The 19,887-nt window shown below is 37.0% G+C and overlaps 1 protein-coding gene across 1 annotated transcript; it reads left to right on the forward strand.

Annotated features, from left to right (window-relative positions):
- The first annotated feature begins 12,585 nt into the window (after positions 1-12,585).
- On the forward strand, positions 12,586-13,650 carry LOC147903773 (uncharacterized). Its single transcript, XM_087372961.1, has 2 exons — positions 12,586-12,827; positions 12,984-13,650. Exons 1-2 carry the CDS (start codon positions 12,760-12,762, stop codon positions 13,492-13,494), a joined length of 579 nt encoding a protein of 192 aa, XP_087229087.1. The 5' UTR covers positions 12,586-12,759; the 3' UTR covers positions 13,495-13,650.
- The last annotated feature ends 6,237 nt before the right edge of the window (positions 13,651-19,887 follow it).

Below are 19,887 nucleotides of genomic sequence, written 5' to 3' on the forward strand. Positions count from 1 at the left end.
GCTTCCCTAAATCATGATAGAGACATGCATCAACATAACTATAAATGTAACATAGCAGAGAGTAGCATAGAAGAGCAAGCAAGCCACAAATTGAAAGGAAAAAGGCAAGCAATCTACCTCTCTCCCCATCTTTTACTTTATGCTTGTCTTAATGACTTTTTTTTTCATTATTCCATACATGCCTGTCTAAACTACTTTTATTTTCCTTATATGCTTCTATTAATAACTAATTTTTTCATCCTTTTGTGAAATACAAAGAGGAGAAGAGGAGATTTTAGGTGAGCAAGCTATCCTTTTCTCTTTCTCCATCTATCTCCCTTGCATCCCACTTTCTCTATCTTCTTCTTTCATTCTTTCATGAGAAGAGAAGAAGAGAAAAGGAGTAAAAGAGAAAGGATATGACTTTTTTGACTACTTTACATAAAAATAGAAAAGTAGAAGAGATTGGAGAGATAGGGGAGATGAAAAGTTTGGACTTTACCTTTTCTACAAAACCTACATTCTCTTTTGAGAAGAAAATGATGGATCACCTACACAAAACTTATAAAAACTCAAGCCAAAATCCAAATCCTCTTGAATAGAAAGTAGAAGCCTTAGAAACAAGATATCATGATGATTTAATGCACCTAGAATGTAAAAAGTGAAGGGAGGAGGGGGTTTTGGGTTTAAAGCTATAGCTCCAAGCTCATTTCTCCTTCAAAGGGAATTGGAAGAGGGTAGGAATAAGTGAGTGGTGTTGTAGGGGGAAAGGGGGGGGGGGGGGGGGAGAAAGTATTTCAATAGTGCATAAAGTTGAAGAAAGCAAGGGAAGGAGGAGCTCTCAAAAGATGAAAATAAAAACTAAATGTTGGATTTGTGTTTTGGTTTTTCTCACTAAAATCCATTGGGATTTTCATTGGATATTTTAGGTAATCCATTGATATTTTCATCTCGGTATACCCATTAAAAAAAACTGATAGATATATCGATTGATGGAGCATGTGCTCTATTTTTTGTGTTTTAAGGTGCTTGATGGGAGGGTATGAACTCAATTTACTTCCATGTCAAGGTCTCAAAGTAGCACAATGTGTGAGAAATGATGTGACTAAAGAGGGGCATAGGTAACTTGAAAAGGATTTTGGCTGTATTAGGGACAATGGTGGTATAAAATTTGTAAATAAAGTCATGTTATAAGGGAGTAAATGAGAGATAGAAGGGCCCTTATTGGTCATGCAAGTATTGGGTATGTTGTGTTCAATTATAGAGCTATTTATATTGCCATCATGTAAAAATCTCCAACATAATAGAAGAAATATTCTATTATTCCACTATCATGATGTTCTCTTTTCTCTTTCCACTTGTTTCAAGCAATTGTGTTTAACCGTCTTGAATTTAATGCTTTGTCCATTTTTTGCAACCATCGTAGCACATGCTTCCCATTGACATGCAATTGGCAATCTAGAAATGACAATTTGCCTCACAACACACAAAATGAATGCAACTTACAATTACATGTCAAATTAATTTGTTAATCACTTTTCATAATTGACATAGAGCTATCTTACATGGTTCATACATTCAAGCCATCAAGAGCTACTTTACAGATACTTTAGCTTTCTAGACTATTCTAGAGCTTACTTTTACAACCAAATATTGTGTGACAAGTCACATGCCATGTTTATTAGCATTGCCTAGGAACTCTAGAATGGATAATTGGATGTTCCTTTTGGAAAATTCCATGTGTAGTTCTTTAAAAAATAACCTCCAATATTTATGCATTGGTATGGTCATACCATACGTATATGCATTTGATAGTCATGAATCTTGCTGGGACCGTTGTTAGTAATGTCCATGTTGTGGAAAGTTATCATAAGGGTGAACCATCATTTCTAACTTGGGGCATGTACATTTCCCAATAGCACATGTGTCTAACAATTTCACATTAATAGTCTTATAACTTATGTATTTATGTCCGCTAATCATGATACTTTGTAGAGCATTTTTTTAAAGTAAGGCCGATGCACTTTCAAATGTTTGTAAGTATCAAACATCGCTTGTATTGTGGGATAGGTGCCTTTTCTCATCTTTTGCCATGAATGTTGCAAGAGCTACAAATAGTGCATTATTATGCTCGTACCATATGTGTATGTGTCTAATGGTCATAAAAACTTTGTAGTCCAGCCTAGATAATGTGGACCAAATTTTCCCTACACTAGTTGATGAATAAGTAGAAGAACTAGAAGTGAAAGAGAGTCCCTCTTTGTAGGGCAGGTGTTAACCCTAGGGTTAAAAGAACAATAAAGTGTTCCATTTGTGTCTAATGAAGCATCCATTTTACATCAAGACCTTGGATTACAAAAATAATTGTATTTTGAGGCTAGAATGAGAAAGACTAAAAGTTCTTACCATATGCTTTAAATGGAGAGTGGAGGATTGAAATCATTACTGCATGCTTTTCATAGAGAGAAAATACTTATCCCATGCTTTGCATACATCAATGATGGTGGATTTAAGGCTTCAAGATTCCGAGTAGAAGTTCATCTTATTCTAAGGCAAACAAGGCATTTCTTTCTAAATACTCAGAGAATTATGCAGTCCTAGAGCAACTAATTGGGAGGAACATGGGATGTGAGGTCTCATATTCAAAGTCGATCAAGATCATGCTAAAAACTTGAATATGGAATCTGAGGGTAGGTTTAAAAGTGTCGGCTCAATCCACGAGCATTGGATTGCACATGTTGGGCATGAACAAGATGAACCAATGGGAAGAGGAGATAGGGAGGCTAAAGAGGAAGTTATAGAAGAAAATTTGAACCCATGGGAAGAGGAGATAGGGAGGCTAAAGAGGAAGTTAAAGAAGAAAATTTGATTGTAAAATATGACAGGGAACTCAAGGAGAGTGCTAAATCCATGGCAGGATAGGCACAATCCTAGGCATATCGGGCACACACTAATGTGTACCAAGTGTGAGAGTACCCCACTTTCATTTACATTTCTTTGCACCTACTCATCATTGGGTTAAGTTCCACCAAGTTTAAAGCCAAAATGCTTCTAAAAACAAGTGGATGCTACCAGTTGGATTTACACATTCCAAAAATAGTCATCTTGGCTTGGTGAACACAATGTTGACTTAGGCAAATGGATTGCCCCTCGCTTTGCTTAAATCATTTCTTTTTTCTACACTTGATCATTGACACAATTCATTGCTCATCTTTTCTTATTATGCTATTGAAACCCTTTGTTTAAGGTGATGAACATTAACCCCAACTATCATTTCATTCATGTTCTCATATGGCTTAGATATCTCACTATTGTGTTGTGTGCCTCCTCTTACGGTTTTTTTTCGATCAGGGTACTAGAGGTTTGCCACACTTGTGAATCTATGTTGCCTCTACTTTTGAGTTCTTGTGCATTTAGTAGTATTGGTACTTTATGATCTTTAGGTATACAATGATGTTTGTGGACTTGAAATCTTTTAATCTTGTCTAGCAATGTGGTTTGGTGCCACTTCCCAATCTTCTTCACCTTCACAATTTGTATCCAGATTGCTCTTCGCCATGCATGTTTGATATTCATAGAATGATGAGGGAGATTGATGTTACCAATTCTCTCATTTGCACATTGTAGTGCCCAAATTGATGCACATATGAGCATGCTCTACTATCAGATTCATGGGGGGATAGGTTTCTTTCTTTGGAAATTTTCTCAAGCTCAACCTTTGTGAGATCAACTACTTGGAATCACTCTTGTTCCATCCATTTTTAGATTCATCTTGTTCCAAAAATTTCTTAATTCATTGCTACTTAAGAAATACTTCATGGACAAGTTCAATTGCCTTCATTTTATTTTTCCCTTCCCTTGGATGTGCCTTGTGCTTATGGATGTCTTCTCAATGGGGAGTCAACGGGGTGGTCTTGACCATTGAGATTGTTGCGATCCCTAGTAACGTTGCTTAAAATTTTATATGAATTGGGAGATTTGTTCATCTAATAATGATGTTGTGATTCATATTCATTCTAGGTGTTGGTAGGAGGATTGTCATTTCTATATTACTAACTATGAGTCAATGGGAAGCACATGTTATGATTATTATAAATGAATGGGTGAATCATCAAATGAAAGACAAGTAAACACAATTTCTTTGAGAAAATGGAAAGAGACAAGAGTACTCAAGAAAATGGAATGAGAGATATTTCTTATATTACTTTGAAAAGTATTGTATGATGGCAATACAACTCGCTCTTCAACCAAACATAACAAGCCCACTACTTGAAATAGCCACAATGGCATTGGCTAAATAGTCAAATGGAAATCCATCAAAGGCAATGTGGGTTCACAAGTACTTCCCAACAAATTCCTTGAGTGAGAGCCCAACAACTCTCTATAGAGTACAAGGATGTATTTGCATGGGCATACACAAAGTTAAAGGGGAACCATCAAATTTGATGCAACAATAAATCCATGTGACTTTGGATGGAAATCCAATTTGGTAGCAAAGCCTAAAAGATGAACCCCAACTATGCCTAGTTGGTAAAGGACAAAACAGATTATCTAGTGCCTAAGGGCATGGTTGATCTATGAGTTGGATAGACGAAATTAGTTGTTTTGTAATTTTATCAAATAATAACTAAGAGTTTGTGTGGAGTATAAAAAGCTCAATGAAAGACCATCCCCATTGAGGCATTTTTCATGGATGCATACATTGGATACATCCAACAAATTGGCTAAAGAAGGGTGAGAAAAGACATCCTTCATCACCAAATAGAAGCATACTTGATCAAAATAATTCCATTCAAGCTATCACATGGAAAAATCATTAGTCATAATTTAAGCTTCATGGTGGAAACCTTCCAAGGACACATCAATAAATTCTTCACAATATTATTGGATGATTTTTATATCTATAAATTAGAATGCCTACATAAAATGTTCCAAAATTTTCAAAAGACATGAATCTACCTCAATCTATATAAATTTGTCTTCTCTACGTTCTCCACTGTCTTGCTAGAGCACATGATTTCAAGAAAAGGCATCATGAACCAAAATACCAAAATTGATGCCAACCAGGTAGAGGAAATTGCAAAGAGAAAAGAAAGTGAAGGCCAACAAGTCGAAGAGTATTGACATCCAGCCTCCCCAAGAATAAAGTTGGTGATCGGCAGCCATCAATGGCTACGTCTCATAGCACTATAGGATTCCAAGAGCTCCAATGGAGCCACATTTTTGATTGAGCACTGGAAACGAAAACCATTGGCAGGTATGACCTGGCCACAAAGAGATTCCAAGTCAAAGGAAAGAAGATAACAATTAGCAAAGACAAAGTATATGCAACCTTCAAGCAACCAATGCAAGTCAATTACTCCCAAGGGTCTCCTATGGTACATGTGATGACCTCTTCCCAGAGGGGGCCTAGCTACAAGGCTATGGATATCACAAGCAAAGCAATGAGACTCAAAAGTGAGTAATATCTTTTGTCTCTGCTTTGAAAAAAATTTCTTGAAGGCTCAAGGTGTTTGTGCAAAATATTTAGAGGCAACTACATGAGCATAGTTCAACCAGGCAAAGATTTAATTTTTCAAATCAAAGACTAGGTGGAGAAGCTCAAGGTGAGAAAGTAAAAATTGTGTCATGTGGGAGCACATCTATGCCTTCTTACATGAAGGGAACTTGATAGATAAATATTTGACAACACTTACCGAGGCCTCAAGAACTGGCAACTAGTTGAGTAGCAACTGCAGCAGCAACCCAAGTAGCCATAGCCATAGCAATAACAACCCTTCTAAGAAAGTCTAATAAGAGCATCAAGAGAACCATGCAAGGTAGATAAGCCCACATTGGAAGAGTAGGGGAAAGAAAGAGGTACCCATTAAAATATTTCCAAATAGGCTGATGGAAGCCCTATGCAAAACCCCTGCATACCCTACCATGAATCAGTTCAAAAAAGTCAACATTAAAAGATGTTACTATGAGTATGGCAAATCATAAGAAAGGATATCAATGTCTTATGCCACATCCAAGAGAACTTCAAGCCTCCGAGCATAGCAGAGTTTTGGGCACCCCAGGAAAAGGAAGAGAAGGAATGACCCCAAGCTACATGCACAACCTTGCAGATTGAGAAGGCAAGATGGTACCTAGAAGGAGCACAAGAAATCAAAGTTGAAGAGCTCAAGCCTTTCACCAATTGAAGAAGCATAGCATGAAGTCAACTAAAGGCAGTTAAAAAAGAAATGAAGAATATGAATCATGTAAACAAGAAGAAGCCACAATGACAAAAGAGTCAAAAGAGAGAATGTTGACTTGAAGGATCACATCTAGATCTAAAATTCCAAGGCAACTAGGACATAGACAAAGTCCCAGTGTCATAAGGGGACCAAAATCCAAGCCAAGTTTTCTTCTAAAGCATAAAAAATATTTGAGGGGAAATTTTCAATACAAGGATGAGTCACAATTTAAAGTGGGGGAGCTTCTATAATTATTCATGACATCAATATATCCCTTCAAACCATAATTATTGATGAAACCAATAGACCCCTCTGAAGTAAAGCCTAAAATAGATGATCTTGAATGAAGTTTGGGAAAGGCATCTTCTATGAAACCCCAAAAACCTCAACAATCAAGGCCACCCCCAAAAAGAAACATCCACATCCACAAGACACAACCAAGTAGGGGGGCAGTGACAACAAAGAAGGCAACCAAACCCACCCAAGAGTTGCTACTTGAGTAGCAACCAATGAATCAAGCAATTGAGGGATCAATAATGAAGTTGGATTGTTAACCTCATGAAGGCTGATCTCTAGGAATATCCAAAGAGCCAATGTCCCTTGCCTTGCAACCTAATAGTAGATTTTGAAAATGTGATGGGAAAGTACATCAAGTACTCTTCCTTTTTTGTATTATTGCTCTACTATTGCAAAAAACTTTACACATGGGATTAGGCATTCTTACCCTCTCATCGAGCTCTCATACCAGGTATTTTATTCTTGTTTTCAGTCCTTCATTGCTATTGAATATGCGATGGGCTTTCAAACATATACTTTATGGATTGTAAAATTGAATTTTCCATGGAATATTTGCCTTTATGAGGTCAATGGGGATATTCTTCTAGCTTCTTGCCAAAATTCTCCTGATTTTCCTTGAGAAGACAAGTCTCAACTCTTTCGATCTTCCCCTCTTTGTACTCAATCTACCCACCCTCTTTAGTTTGCATCTCCTCTTCACTCATAGTGTAGGGTGCACTAAGTTGAGCTTCCAATCCCACTATCCATACACCCCTCCATTGTTGACATCTTTTGATGGACAAGCTCTTGCATCCTCTGGTCCTGACACTCATTTATGAGTTGATCAACATATTTTGTTCCCGTTACTTCATTGGATCATCTACTGCAAACCACTTCATATCCTAGCAAGAGCTCCCAAAATTTTGATTACAAATTATGGCCAATGGAAAGATTTGTTTGTCTAGTCAATCTATCACATTTTGCATTTATTTTTGGTATCATGATGTAGATTGCCATTTTTAGATTACCAAGTGTGAGTTAACAGGAAGGACGGCTAGGATGTTTGCAAAGCATTAAATGCAAGACAAGTCAAAACACTTGCTTAGGATGAATGGAAAGAGAAAAGAGAAGTATTCAAGACAATGTAATGATAAAATGTTTCTTGTATATCTTTGGAAAGTTCTGTGTGATAGTAATACAAGCAGCTCTTTGGCAAAATGCAACACATTGATCCTTGCAGTAGCAATAAGAATGACCTTATCTATCTCTTGTTTACTCCATTATATACATGACCTTTTGATAGGGTGTGGTGGGTGGTACCACCCACCTTATCTATCTCTCATCAAGTTCATTATATGCATCCCCTTTTAACAGTGTGTGCTCGGTACCACCCACCTGTATTTACATTTCATCAATGGGGTAGGTGCTTCTAAGTCTAGTGCTGAAATTCTTTTGGACCCTACCATTCAGCTCAACAATGGTAATCTTGGTTTGTTGAACACTATTTTGACTTGGGCAAATGGATTGCCCCTTGCTTTGCCCAAACCTTCTCTTCGGCTACACTAGTGCTCTTTGTCATTGTCTTTGTCTTTGTTCTTAGGTTTGCCTCTTGCTATTGAAACCATTCATTTAGGGGGTTCAACAATCTAGGTAGCTTCAGTTATCGTCAACCACATAATGGTGGCTACATAAAAACTGAGCATGGTGGTCGATATGGGCTAGCAAGCTCGGTTGTAACTCTTATGTATGCCACCATGAACCTAGTCTAAAAAGTCTAAAATGCTACAAATCTCTAAGATAGATCTGTTATGCAAAAAATTAGTCGTGGCCTATATTGTAACATGATTATATGTCATGAACAAGGCCTATGGCAACCTGCACATGTGCAACTAGCACTAGTCTATGGCAACCGACACTAGTCTATGGAAACCTGTATTTATGCATCAAGAACTAGCATAGTACAAAAGATGGGCCAACATACTAGTCTATGGCAACCAACATTAGTTTATGGCAATCTACACTTGTGCATCAAGAACCAACATGGCAGAAAAGATGGGCCAACATGCTAGTCTACGTGCCACCACGAGCCTACACAACACACATGTCCTACATCAAGGACCAGCATGGTTGATGTGGGCCAACTAGTTGGTCTATGTGCCACGTGTCTTGCTTCAAGAACCAACATGATGGTCGAAATGGGTGCCACTTTGAGTTAGCAAAGTGATACATGTTATGCAATAAGAACTAGTGCAATTGTTGACATCACATGAGCCATCCAGCTAACCCATATGTGCCATTGTGAGCCTCTCACGTGAAGGCTATTTAAAACAATAATGAGCATGCTTAACTAGCATGTGATAGATGGTGGCTAGTGAAAAAATGGGGTGCATTGAATGCAAGCACCTCACAATTCCCCCCAAAGTGACAATCATCACCCCAAGAAAAAACCTAGTGAGCACAAATTGAGCACAAATTCAACCCCAACTTTGATATCTCACCCACCATTGGGATGTGGCACGTCCCCAAAAAAGTTCCATGCCTTAAGAAGAAAGAAGATTATATGTAGATCAGATCCTCTTTCAAACTCCCATTCCCACTCACTTACATTCTTTGTATTATCTTCCGCTTTGACCTAGAGCTTCTTATATAATTTGACATGTCTTATGGAAGAGGAGAAAGATTCTATGGATAAATTTGCATCAAGCCTCTTTCTATTTTGACCTCTTCATATCTTTGAATCCACTTTTTCATGTTGTTGTTGTAGAGGATACAAAATCATCAATCTTATCCACCTTTCTTATAATCTTGAGCAAATTTAGGTACCACATCATCATTTTCTTGTTATGCCAAGTCAATGGCACACTAGGATCCATGCATGGAAGGAATTATGTACCAATGACTATTACACCAACCAATCTTTTGCCATACTTCCCTCAAGTCGTCATGCCTTTTGTCTCATAAAACCTTTTAGACAAAAGCATAGAATGACTATGGACTATATTCTTGCAATGAATACCTCAATATATGTAGCTGGATTTATCATAATGCTTGGGGGAAATTGTTTCTCAAGCATATAGATTTGATAGAGTCAATCCTAGCCTTATTAATGCTTGAGTATGGACTATTATTGCAATGGCTACCTCAACTAATATGAGTATAAGCAAGTGAAGTACTTGATTTGTCATAATGCTTGAGGAAAAAAGCAAGCAAGTAGATAGCTTTGGTGGAGTAAATCCAAGCTTTATCAATGCTTGATTAGGACACCTCCTTTAAAGCAATCCATCTTTTTTGCATTCCAAAGTAATATTACAACATTAGCCATTGGGTTCATATGAAGTTATTAAAAATAATGTTGAATGATGGATATATGGTAAGCATACCTAACTATGCCATGAATCATGTAGATGGATTTTCAAACATCTTTAGGCAAGCATCCTTTCAGCAAAATTGAAGGATGAACAACAAGTCCAAAGAAATTCACAATATAATGATATATTACAATCAAATTTTGGATTAAAAGAAAAGGCTAGAGGTGTTAAGGATATTGTAATCACCAAGAAAGAAAGTATATGACAATACACCTATAAGAACATGCACCAATAATGGAAGAAAAAAGGATAGAGGCATTAAGGGTCTTCTTCTCCTCGAGCAAGAAATGATAAGACAAGCACACCCATAAAAACTTATGCCAATTATGAGACTTGAGGCTGTTAAGCCTTTTTTTAAATTTTAAAAGCACCCTTTAAGCAATACATTTGTTCCATTGGTGTTTTGAAAAGAGGCTATTCTTTCTTCACCATGGAAACCTCACTCTTGGTCAAGATCGACCAATTATTGACTCGGCTTGTATATGAGCATGCTCATGCAGCATAACTTTGCATTCCTAATTTGGCCATCACTAGAGATAAATTCCTCTTAGTGTGGCATCATTGTCTCTTGCAAGTTAATGTCATCATCATCGTTGTTGTGGAGAGGACGATATCACCAAAGACATCCTTGCGATTCTAGGGGGATCGCTACTTGAAAACACTATATATCACATGAGTTCAAAGGATATTATTATAACCCCTTATATGTAAATCGCAAGGCTTTAAATGACCCCTTTTCCTATACAAACTTCTGGATTTTTTTCAACACCCCAATTTAAAAACACCTTCTATAAGTATATTCCTCTCTTTTTTTTAACTAAAAAATATATATATTTTTTAAATCCCCTTAGTTGAACCCATGTGCTTGACTCTCTGAGATGTGAGTTGATACCCAGTATATGACACATAGCCCCTCACAAGACAAAACACACCCCTTGTGGCTATCTGATGAGACATTCCCCTCCATGCTAGTGGATAGCCACCTAATTGCCACTCCCACCGCGATAAAATGGTCTTGTCTTAGGCTTCTTGGATGGATGTCATTGCTACATCCCTTTGTTGGGGTCCTCTCAAAACTATTTTTTGGCTTTGCTCCAATTGTTCTTACTAACAAATTATGCCCTATGTAAACTAGCTCTCACCACATCTTAGATTTTTTATTCATGGTGGGTCATCACCCCTTGGAAAGTTAAGTTAATTTTACTAAGAACTTTCCTTTGTGATGTTGCATGTAGCCTATACACAAGTACCTACAGTAGAGCCTACACCGATGAGTAGCGATGCAAAGGGTGGGGATGATGAGGCTGAGAACCGAGCGCAAGGACAAGCCATCCTCTTAAAGGGGATGGGGGGTGAGGGCGAGGATGACCATGGTCCATGGTGGGGGAAGGAGGAGTGCTCTGCTTAGACTAGTGATTCCCCTTGTGAAGTAGTATGATTGTACATTTTTCTCGAATATGTTTGCATCCTTTTTTAGGACGAGAGTATCATTTTATATCCCCATTCAAGGGATTTTTGTAATGCATCTCGTCTTTTCCTTTACTATGGTTGGATTTACATGCCAAAAGTGTTTAATAATATATCATACTTTCTATTCTCATCGTTTTGTATATCCTTGCACCTTTGAGCAACCAGCCAAATAGTTAGGGTCATAAATAAAGGAAGGGATGGAGTACAGAACTAGAAATGGCATAAAAAATGCAAGTTCTATATTAGATACAACAACTTAACAATAGGAGGTTTGCGAGATATTCATAAAGTGACAATTTTCAATCATTGATGAGGATAGCTTCTTGTTATCCCATAGATCCTATTGGGCCTACAATAGTGTGCAATAATAATATCATATCATTAGTCTCTCTCTCTCTCTCTCTCTCTCTCTCTCTCTTTGTGTTCAATATTGAAAAGCCCATGATAGTGTGTGTGTGTTCAAAGAATCAATCAAAATACACTTGCTTCAAATAGGGTTTATATACAAATTTAAAGTTTTTCATGTTATTCCCTTATAATATAGTATAACCAGCGTGTACAAGAAAGTATGATGTGTCCAATCATAAAACTATTTCAAAGGGATGCATGTGCTATCATATCCATTTTGTAATACACAACCCGCTTGCCTTGCCTGGCCTCTTAGTGCCCCAAGGAATGATGAGTGCACTTAAAAATTGATACATGTAGGGGGTGCGAAACAGTGTTCATAGTTTTTATTTAAAATTCAAGAAATCAAGGTCCTTGCATAAAATTTGTACAAAGGTTTTGGGCAAAGGTCTGAAATAAGCGAAAACAAGTTATAGGTCTGAACGAAAATTTTTACAATGCATTGGACATTAGAGCTAGGGTTTTTCCTAGAACATGGGGAGGGTGAATGGTTATAAGGCGAAGGATGAAGTTGGTGGGGGAGGAAGGCAATGAGAAGTGGAAGGTGACGAGGGAACCAATTCTAGAAGAAAGCAAGATCATATATAAACAAGCACTATTCGTCAATTATTAAAAGACTAAACAAGCACTATTTCTGAAAAGAAGAGAGTACGAAGTCAAAGGGAACGTGGTGGCCGTTGGATGCGTGGATCGGACGGCAAGGGGAAAACCGACTTAAAACGTGAAAAGGCTACAGTATATTTAAACGCGAACACGGCAGGAAAGAAAGAAAGAAAGAAAAAATATATATAAATATAAATATATATCCGAGGGGTTTATATATAAAGGACTTTGGGAGACCATGTTGGTTGCAGAGATCTCAATTACTACGTTCTGAGAAGCCCGTTGCAAAACATATACATACATCGCACAGCTTCAGTCTCGTCTTCTTTTCACGCTATCTCCTGCCAATTATCGACTGTTGTATTATCATCCTCCTACTGTAGATTATCGCACAGATCTTCATCATTCCCATCTTTCCTACGCTTTGTTTCCCAATGACGACTCTCGATCCACCCCCCCACTTCCCATTTCGCCTTTCCTTCCCTCCGAGTCCTTCCTCCGGGTACGCCTTACCATCTCTCCTCCACCGATTTCTTGTAGCTTTCTCTCTCTCGTTGTTGTCGGTTTTTGGCTGCTCCTCCTCCTCCTCCCGTCGATTCTGGGGTTTCCTCGCAGATAATTCGGGTCGTGGTTCATTTTGGGTTTTCTTCTTTCGCAGTGATGATATTCGAATTGTGTCGTCTTGGAATTCCGACTGCCGCGCTGCTGCCGCCGATTCAGAGCTTTCCCTTACCTTGGCGGATTCTGCCTGCACGGAAGCCGAGATGTTAGCGGTCGAGCAGCTTGTGCAGCTTAAGAAGATTCGGCTTCTTGGGTGCTCGCAGTCCCAGGACGTTGATAGCCTCATGGCCTCATGCACGACAGAGCGATCATTCAACAACACGGCACGCAGCTGTGAGCCATCTCCCACGGCTTCATCTTCTGCAATCGCTATGACGGATCGTTGGGTGCCTAACCAAATGCGAGACGTTGGGATGAACGGGGATTCGAGGTATGAGGACACCTTGGATTTAGGTTTTGATGAACGCGTGAGGCCTCGGTCTAGGCTACTTGCCGATCTATACAGAATAGATGGAGACAAGTCGTTGGTTGTCTTGAAAAGGCCCAACAGCAAACGGGAAAGGAAGCGCAAAGCTTCACTAGAGGGCAACAGCGCCACTTCTATATGATAATAACAGTCAATCTCCATAAACTGGCCATGAATCTCTGTGTTCATGGGAACAATTCAGACCATTCATTTTGGCCAGGTTGAACGGCTACACAGGCCGATTCTGCAACTCCTTTTTTATACTGTACATATGGAATAACAATCTTAATCATTTTGATGGAACATATCTTGCACTTCGTGGGAACTTGGAAGTAGTCTGGTCTTCTTTTCTGTGTTGAAAGTCATGTAGATTCTATGTTGACAGGAGCAATGAATTCTTTTTGAGAGTGGAACGGTTCCCACGGTCCGATTTGCGCATGCTGAAATTAGTTTCTCAATGGAATAACAGTGTGTACAATTCGTGCAGTAGTTACAGTACATCAAGAGTGCTGGTCTAATGAACAATTGTTGTTGCAGGCTCCACCTGTCTTGTTTTCCTTTGCCTCTTCAAATGACTCTTTAACTCTAATGATTATCAAATCTTGCTTTTGCTTCGTTTTACATATACCAGAAACAGAATATCTGAAATCGGACAAGGAAACTTCAAAGAAGTCCAAGTAACAAAGTGTTCAAGTTATTTCTAGTGATTTACGAAGAAGTTAATTTCAAAAGTTTAAGTATTATGTACACAACGTCCGTGCTTTAGTCATTTCTAGTAATTTACCAAGTATCTAATTTCGAAAGTTTAACTAGTATGTACACAACGTACGTTTTAACAATCGGTCAAGGCCCTACTTTTGCGAGACTCGAGTTTAGGACTTTGAAGAGGAAGGGAGATAATATTTAGTGCATCACAACCTAGGACTCACAACTACAAACAACCCAAGTGGATGGAAAAGTACTCCTAGAATTCCCATGGCTCTTGAGTTACAAATGACACATGGTGGTACCTTAGCAAAATATTAATAAATATGCATTGTGTCTAAAGAATTCAACCATAGTATATGGAGCCTAAGCACAATAAAAATGGAACAGTCTCTAAAATCTAGTGTATCAGGTGCAAGTTTATCTAGTGCAAAATACATTCGAAAAGGAAAAGATTCTATATGTGGATAAGGGATGGAGCATGCAATTGCCATACTGCATTTGTAGATTGTACTTAGTTTGTCCCATGGCAAACTTGTGCTACTTTTACCACACTTTGTCTCATGTAGTGATTTGTGGATCACATAAGTAGACCCTAACAACATGATTCCATCAAAGTCATGGTTTGCACATATCGTATTTTCCATATTGTTAACATGTTGACATGAACACTACTTTAAGACATAGTTAATTTTGATATTAATTTTTGACATTTTTACTTTACAATCACAAATTATTTTATTAAATTGACGAGTATTAAAATAGATATCAAGATTATTGACATGAAAAATATTGATATAAAAGTCACAAATTCTGTCAAAGTATATGCCAAAATTTGACGATAAAATGGGTGATAAAAAGCGTCGATCAATGTAAGAATTATCATCCATATTAACATGGAAATCAACATCTAAATAAACATAGGATATATTGATTATAATAATGTTTATAAAGATGTCAAGAATCGACAAAAACTATTGATAAAGGAGTCAAAGTAGGTGGTGAAACTAATACTATAAATTTTGGGTGGGCAACTTAATAATGGCTTTGGTGTATAATATGGGTCATTTGAAAATATTTGCATGTAATTCAACTTCTCCAAACACCTCTCATCTGCCATTAACATGCATCATCTTGTCCAATGAAGTGTAAGATTATTCTTAACGTGCATCCTTTAAACCTTGATGTTCATCATATGATCATTTGTATCCAAGTTGAGTGCATCAATTGTAGTCCTCCCAAGTCATAGACATTCAAGAAATCCTCAGATGAGCTTAAACTATCCTCATTCTTGACAACATGCGCATGAGGAGTATTAGAAGTGTTGACATGAATGTTGACATGAAAAATAGATATCAAGATTATTGACATGAAAAATATTGGTATAAAAGTCACAAATTCTGTCAAAGTATATGCCAAAATTTGACGGTAAAATGGGTGATAAAAAGCGTCAATCAATGTGAGAATTATCATCCATTATCATCCATATTAACATGGAAATCAACATCTAAATAAACATAGGATATATTGATTATAATAATGTTTATAAAGATGTCAAGAATCGACAAAAACTATTGATAAAGGAGTCAAAGTAGGTGGTGAAACTAATACTACAAATTTTGGGGGGGCAACTTAATAATGGCTTTGGTGTATAATATAGGTCATTTGAAAATATTTGCATGTAATTCAACTTCTCCAAACACCTCTCATCTACCATTAACATGCATCATCTTGTCCAATGAAGTGTAAGATTATTCTTAATGTGCATCCTTTAAACCTTGATGTTCATCATATCGATCATTTGTATCCAAGTTGAGTGCATCAATTGTAGTCCTCCCAAGTCATAGACATTCAAGAAATCCTCAGATGAGCTTAAACTATCCTCATTCTTGACAACATGCGCATGAGGAGTATTAGAAGTGTTGGCTATTCTCTCTTCCTATATTCAAGCACTCCACTTTCACAACTTCACATACATGGCGCTATCAAGATGCATCTTGAATCATATATCGTGCCGCTTGTCACATTGATGTGATCTAGACCTAAGAGTCAAAGAGAACAATCCCGTAATAAGCTCATGGCTCATGATGCATACTTAGTTTACAAATGTATCCATATGAGAGAAAGAGCTTACTTGCTCACAATGCATGTGTAGTACAAGTGTGTTTCCCAAAATTTTATTGAGTTAATGGGAAAAAAACCATTCAAATCTCTCCTTAATATAATGTAACACTTGAACTTGAACCATTTCAACATCAATTTAAGCTAAATACTTTGAATCCTCTTATATTCACTTGGAGAATATCTTGTCTGATTCCAATAAAATCCATCTTGCATGTAATGAGATTTGTATCCCTAGTATTAGCTCGACTTTTTTGTGAAAAGATTACATGACTCCATGATCAAATGTACTATGCTTTAAATAAATCTTCTGGACACTCAGATGCAATTACCATGCGATCACGATGCATTGAATCAGTGATAATGATAACAAAAATTAGCACCTTGTTAGTTAATAGTGGATACTCATAAGTAATCTACAAAATAACGATACAAAGGAAGACACATAAAATAGTATAGTATGGTTATTAACCTAGAAATCAAAACACCATGCAAATCCTTTTCCCTTACTTGTCACCTTCTTTCCCTTTGCTTGGCCTCTATGACATTTGAATACCGCTTTTAGTGACTTGCACATAAATTGAAGGATAATCGTATTCCTAGTTATTTCACTAATTGAAAGCCCTCCTACCACCCTCTCATTGTCTTTTGGCCTCCTCATATCTCCCAGGTCATGTCTATATTTTTTCATAATTGAAACAAAAAAGATGATTTTCAATTCCAAGGACACATTCATCTTTCTCCCCTTCCCTTTAGCAATCTCTCCCATCCACCTTGGTTCATCTCGATTGTCCCAAAGTGAAGGCATGGATGGATTGGATTGCACTATAGACCTAATAACATAAAGCATAAACTCTTGCACTAGCCATCCTTTTGCCATGCTACTCTCTACTTTGCCTTTTCCCTTACATATGATTTTAATACCTTCATGAAGCTTTCCAAAATAGAAATCCATCAACTATGCATAGCCCCTAGTTAAGCCACCTCATCCACTATGTGCATGATTAAATGCAATTGGATATTGCAATTGGATATCTATGCCTTCTTTAAAAAACATATAGCTTCGATATCTTGGAAAGGTTGACTCAATCGAATATTTTTATTGTGATCTTTTGAGTTTATCTAGCTTCATATGAAAGAAATGTATCAGGTATGGCAATGTGTGGAGAGTCCTCTACATGAATAATATTATATGCCCACATAGCTATGAAATCATACCTCACAAATGCACTCACTTTATGAGCTTCCATGAATTTGTGAGCTACCATGGATTTGCGAGCTACAAGACATTCAATATTAAAATATCGATGCACACATTTTCTAGTTGCTAGCACATGGGGTACCATGAACAACCTTGCTAGCTATGGGCTACCACCATTGACACCCTTGCCTTGTTGCTAATGCATGCAGGTAAGTTCCACAATCTCATGTCATTTCCTACTCATATTATGCCAAACATATGAGATGCTCTATGAATTAAAAAATGCTAAGATTTTTTGTGTGTTTAAGATTGATGGTGGTAGGATCTTGAGTACAATATGTTAACATAAACCCCATGGTATAGTCTTGAGAGGTAAGCATTTACCAACACAAGATTAAGTACACCTAGCATTCACTAACAGTAGCACCAAATACACCTAGCACCAAGTAGACCTAGTTTGAGATAATGCTAGTTTGTTTATGGTAGGGATAGTGCTAGTTAATGATAGTGCTAATTCGGGCTAGTTAGTGGTAGCTCTAGTGCCTGTTAATATAAATCTAATTTGTAAACCACTTTTCATGGTATTTCTAATGCTAGTTAGTGTAAATCTTCTTTGTAATCCACTTTTCATGATAGTTCTAATGGTAGTTAGTATAAATCTTGTTTGTAATTCACATGTCATGATAGTTCTAGTGCTAGTTCATGCTAGTCAATGATACATTGCAATTTAATACTATCTAGCATTAGCACTATCACTAATAGTATAAATAGCACTAGCTTAATGGGGAATGCACTACTAAGAAACCCCAAATATGATGTGGGTTCAAGAGATGTTCTAAAAAGCCCTTATTTTTAAGTTTTGCATGATAAAAATAGCCTTTTATAATTGATTTTTTCCAAAACCTATTTGAAAAAACTCAAATGTAAATATGTTTTTGTAAATTTACATAAGAATATTTTAATTAAAAAACCCCTCAATTTGCACCCATCATAGTATGCTTATTATTGGGTGAACCCCCCTAGCACTAGCACTAATTTTTTTTTGTTTTTTTAAATTTCAAAAAAACACTAGCAATATCACTAGCACTAGCACTAATAATAACTAGGCTCAATCATTAGCACTAAATAGCCATGGGTAGCACCAAGTAGTACTAGCATTCAATATCTAATGCAGGTTTAGTTAATACAATGTTTATATTTGCCATTTTCAAGCATATTTCTTGCACTTAAGTCTTTTGTTATTACATATAGAGAATCAATTCTCTTAAGGGATTTTCACAAGCAATAGAAGTGTGACATTATATCACCTATATCTTTTAATGACGATAGAGCACCAAATAGGATTCATAGTAAGGTTTTTCTATGCATCCCTAATTTAGTGAACTTATCTAAATACTACATGAAATTTAGTAGCCAGACAAGGCATTCTATTTTGTGAATGGCTACTAAGGCATCCTATTTTGTGAAGAAGCATACTCCTCATACAAACCAAACTTAACCAAACTTTAAAGCTACAATACTTTACATTGTGGAGTAGGAGAAAGCTACTTAGGTTGATGTGACATGGTAGCCAATGATAACTCAATATAAACCTATAGGAAAGGTGATTGTAGTTAAATCTAAACCTGTACGGCAAGAAGATACAACATGCTTGCGAACTATAGCTATCGTTAGAGGATATTCTATATAAAAGGGTGAAGAAGTGAAAGTTAGATGCTTTGGCTACACAAACTATAGGTATTATATTTTCAATTGTTGACTAGTCTATAGTTGGTAGATGAATACGTATACTAACTCAATTTTCTCTTACATCACATGTGAAGGTGAAAAATAATCCAAAAGTCTAATTGCTGGCAAGGAGCAAAACCAAAGGAGTTCTACACTTGTGGATAGTTGTAATTAGAAGATTGCAAATGTCCCAACAGGAAGCCAAAGCATACCAAAGCCTATAAAATGTAGTGAGGGTGGAAAAAAGCTCACTCAGCTCCCCCACCTAGTCTCGACTTCAAGCCTAGAGCTTGTGAGATGTTCTAGTGGCATAGGATGTGTTGCCTTGAGGTATAATGAATCTTGGTCCTTGTAATTAATCCAATCAAAGTGAATTCTTAAGGTGACTTATTATGAACCTATTCATGAATTTCTTTCAGATTGGTCTTAAAATTTGTTTGTGAATCTGGTTGAAATAAGATCCAAAATCTATTTTAAATTTTATCCAAATGTGTTTTAGATCTATTTCTAGATGTTTTTAAAATCTAGTTATGAATCTATTTGGGCAGGAAAAATATATATTATATTATCATGATTAACTTTTGTACATCATTCAAAGTTCATCCAAAAGAAGAGAGTTGTCCTAAGATAGAATTATTGAGAGATGCATTAGCAACATGGAAGGAGAAGCTAGTAGACTCTTCATTGAGACCTACTTTGAGATTAATAGGGTCAGCAATAGGAGCAAAAACATCATCAGGAACACCATGGGCAGGATCAAAAGACATCTCTTCAATAGCA

Source organism: Dipteris shenzhenensis, chromosome 3, assembly GCF_047967505.1.
Source record: "Dipteris shenzhenensis isolate YYH24624 ecotype China chromosome 3, Dip_SZ_1.0, whole genome shotgun sequence".
Classification (NCBI taxonomy): domain Eukaryota; kingdom Viridiplantae; phylum Streptophyta; class Polypodiopsida; order Gleicheniales; family Dipteridaceae; genus Dipteris; species Dipteris shenzhenensis.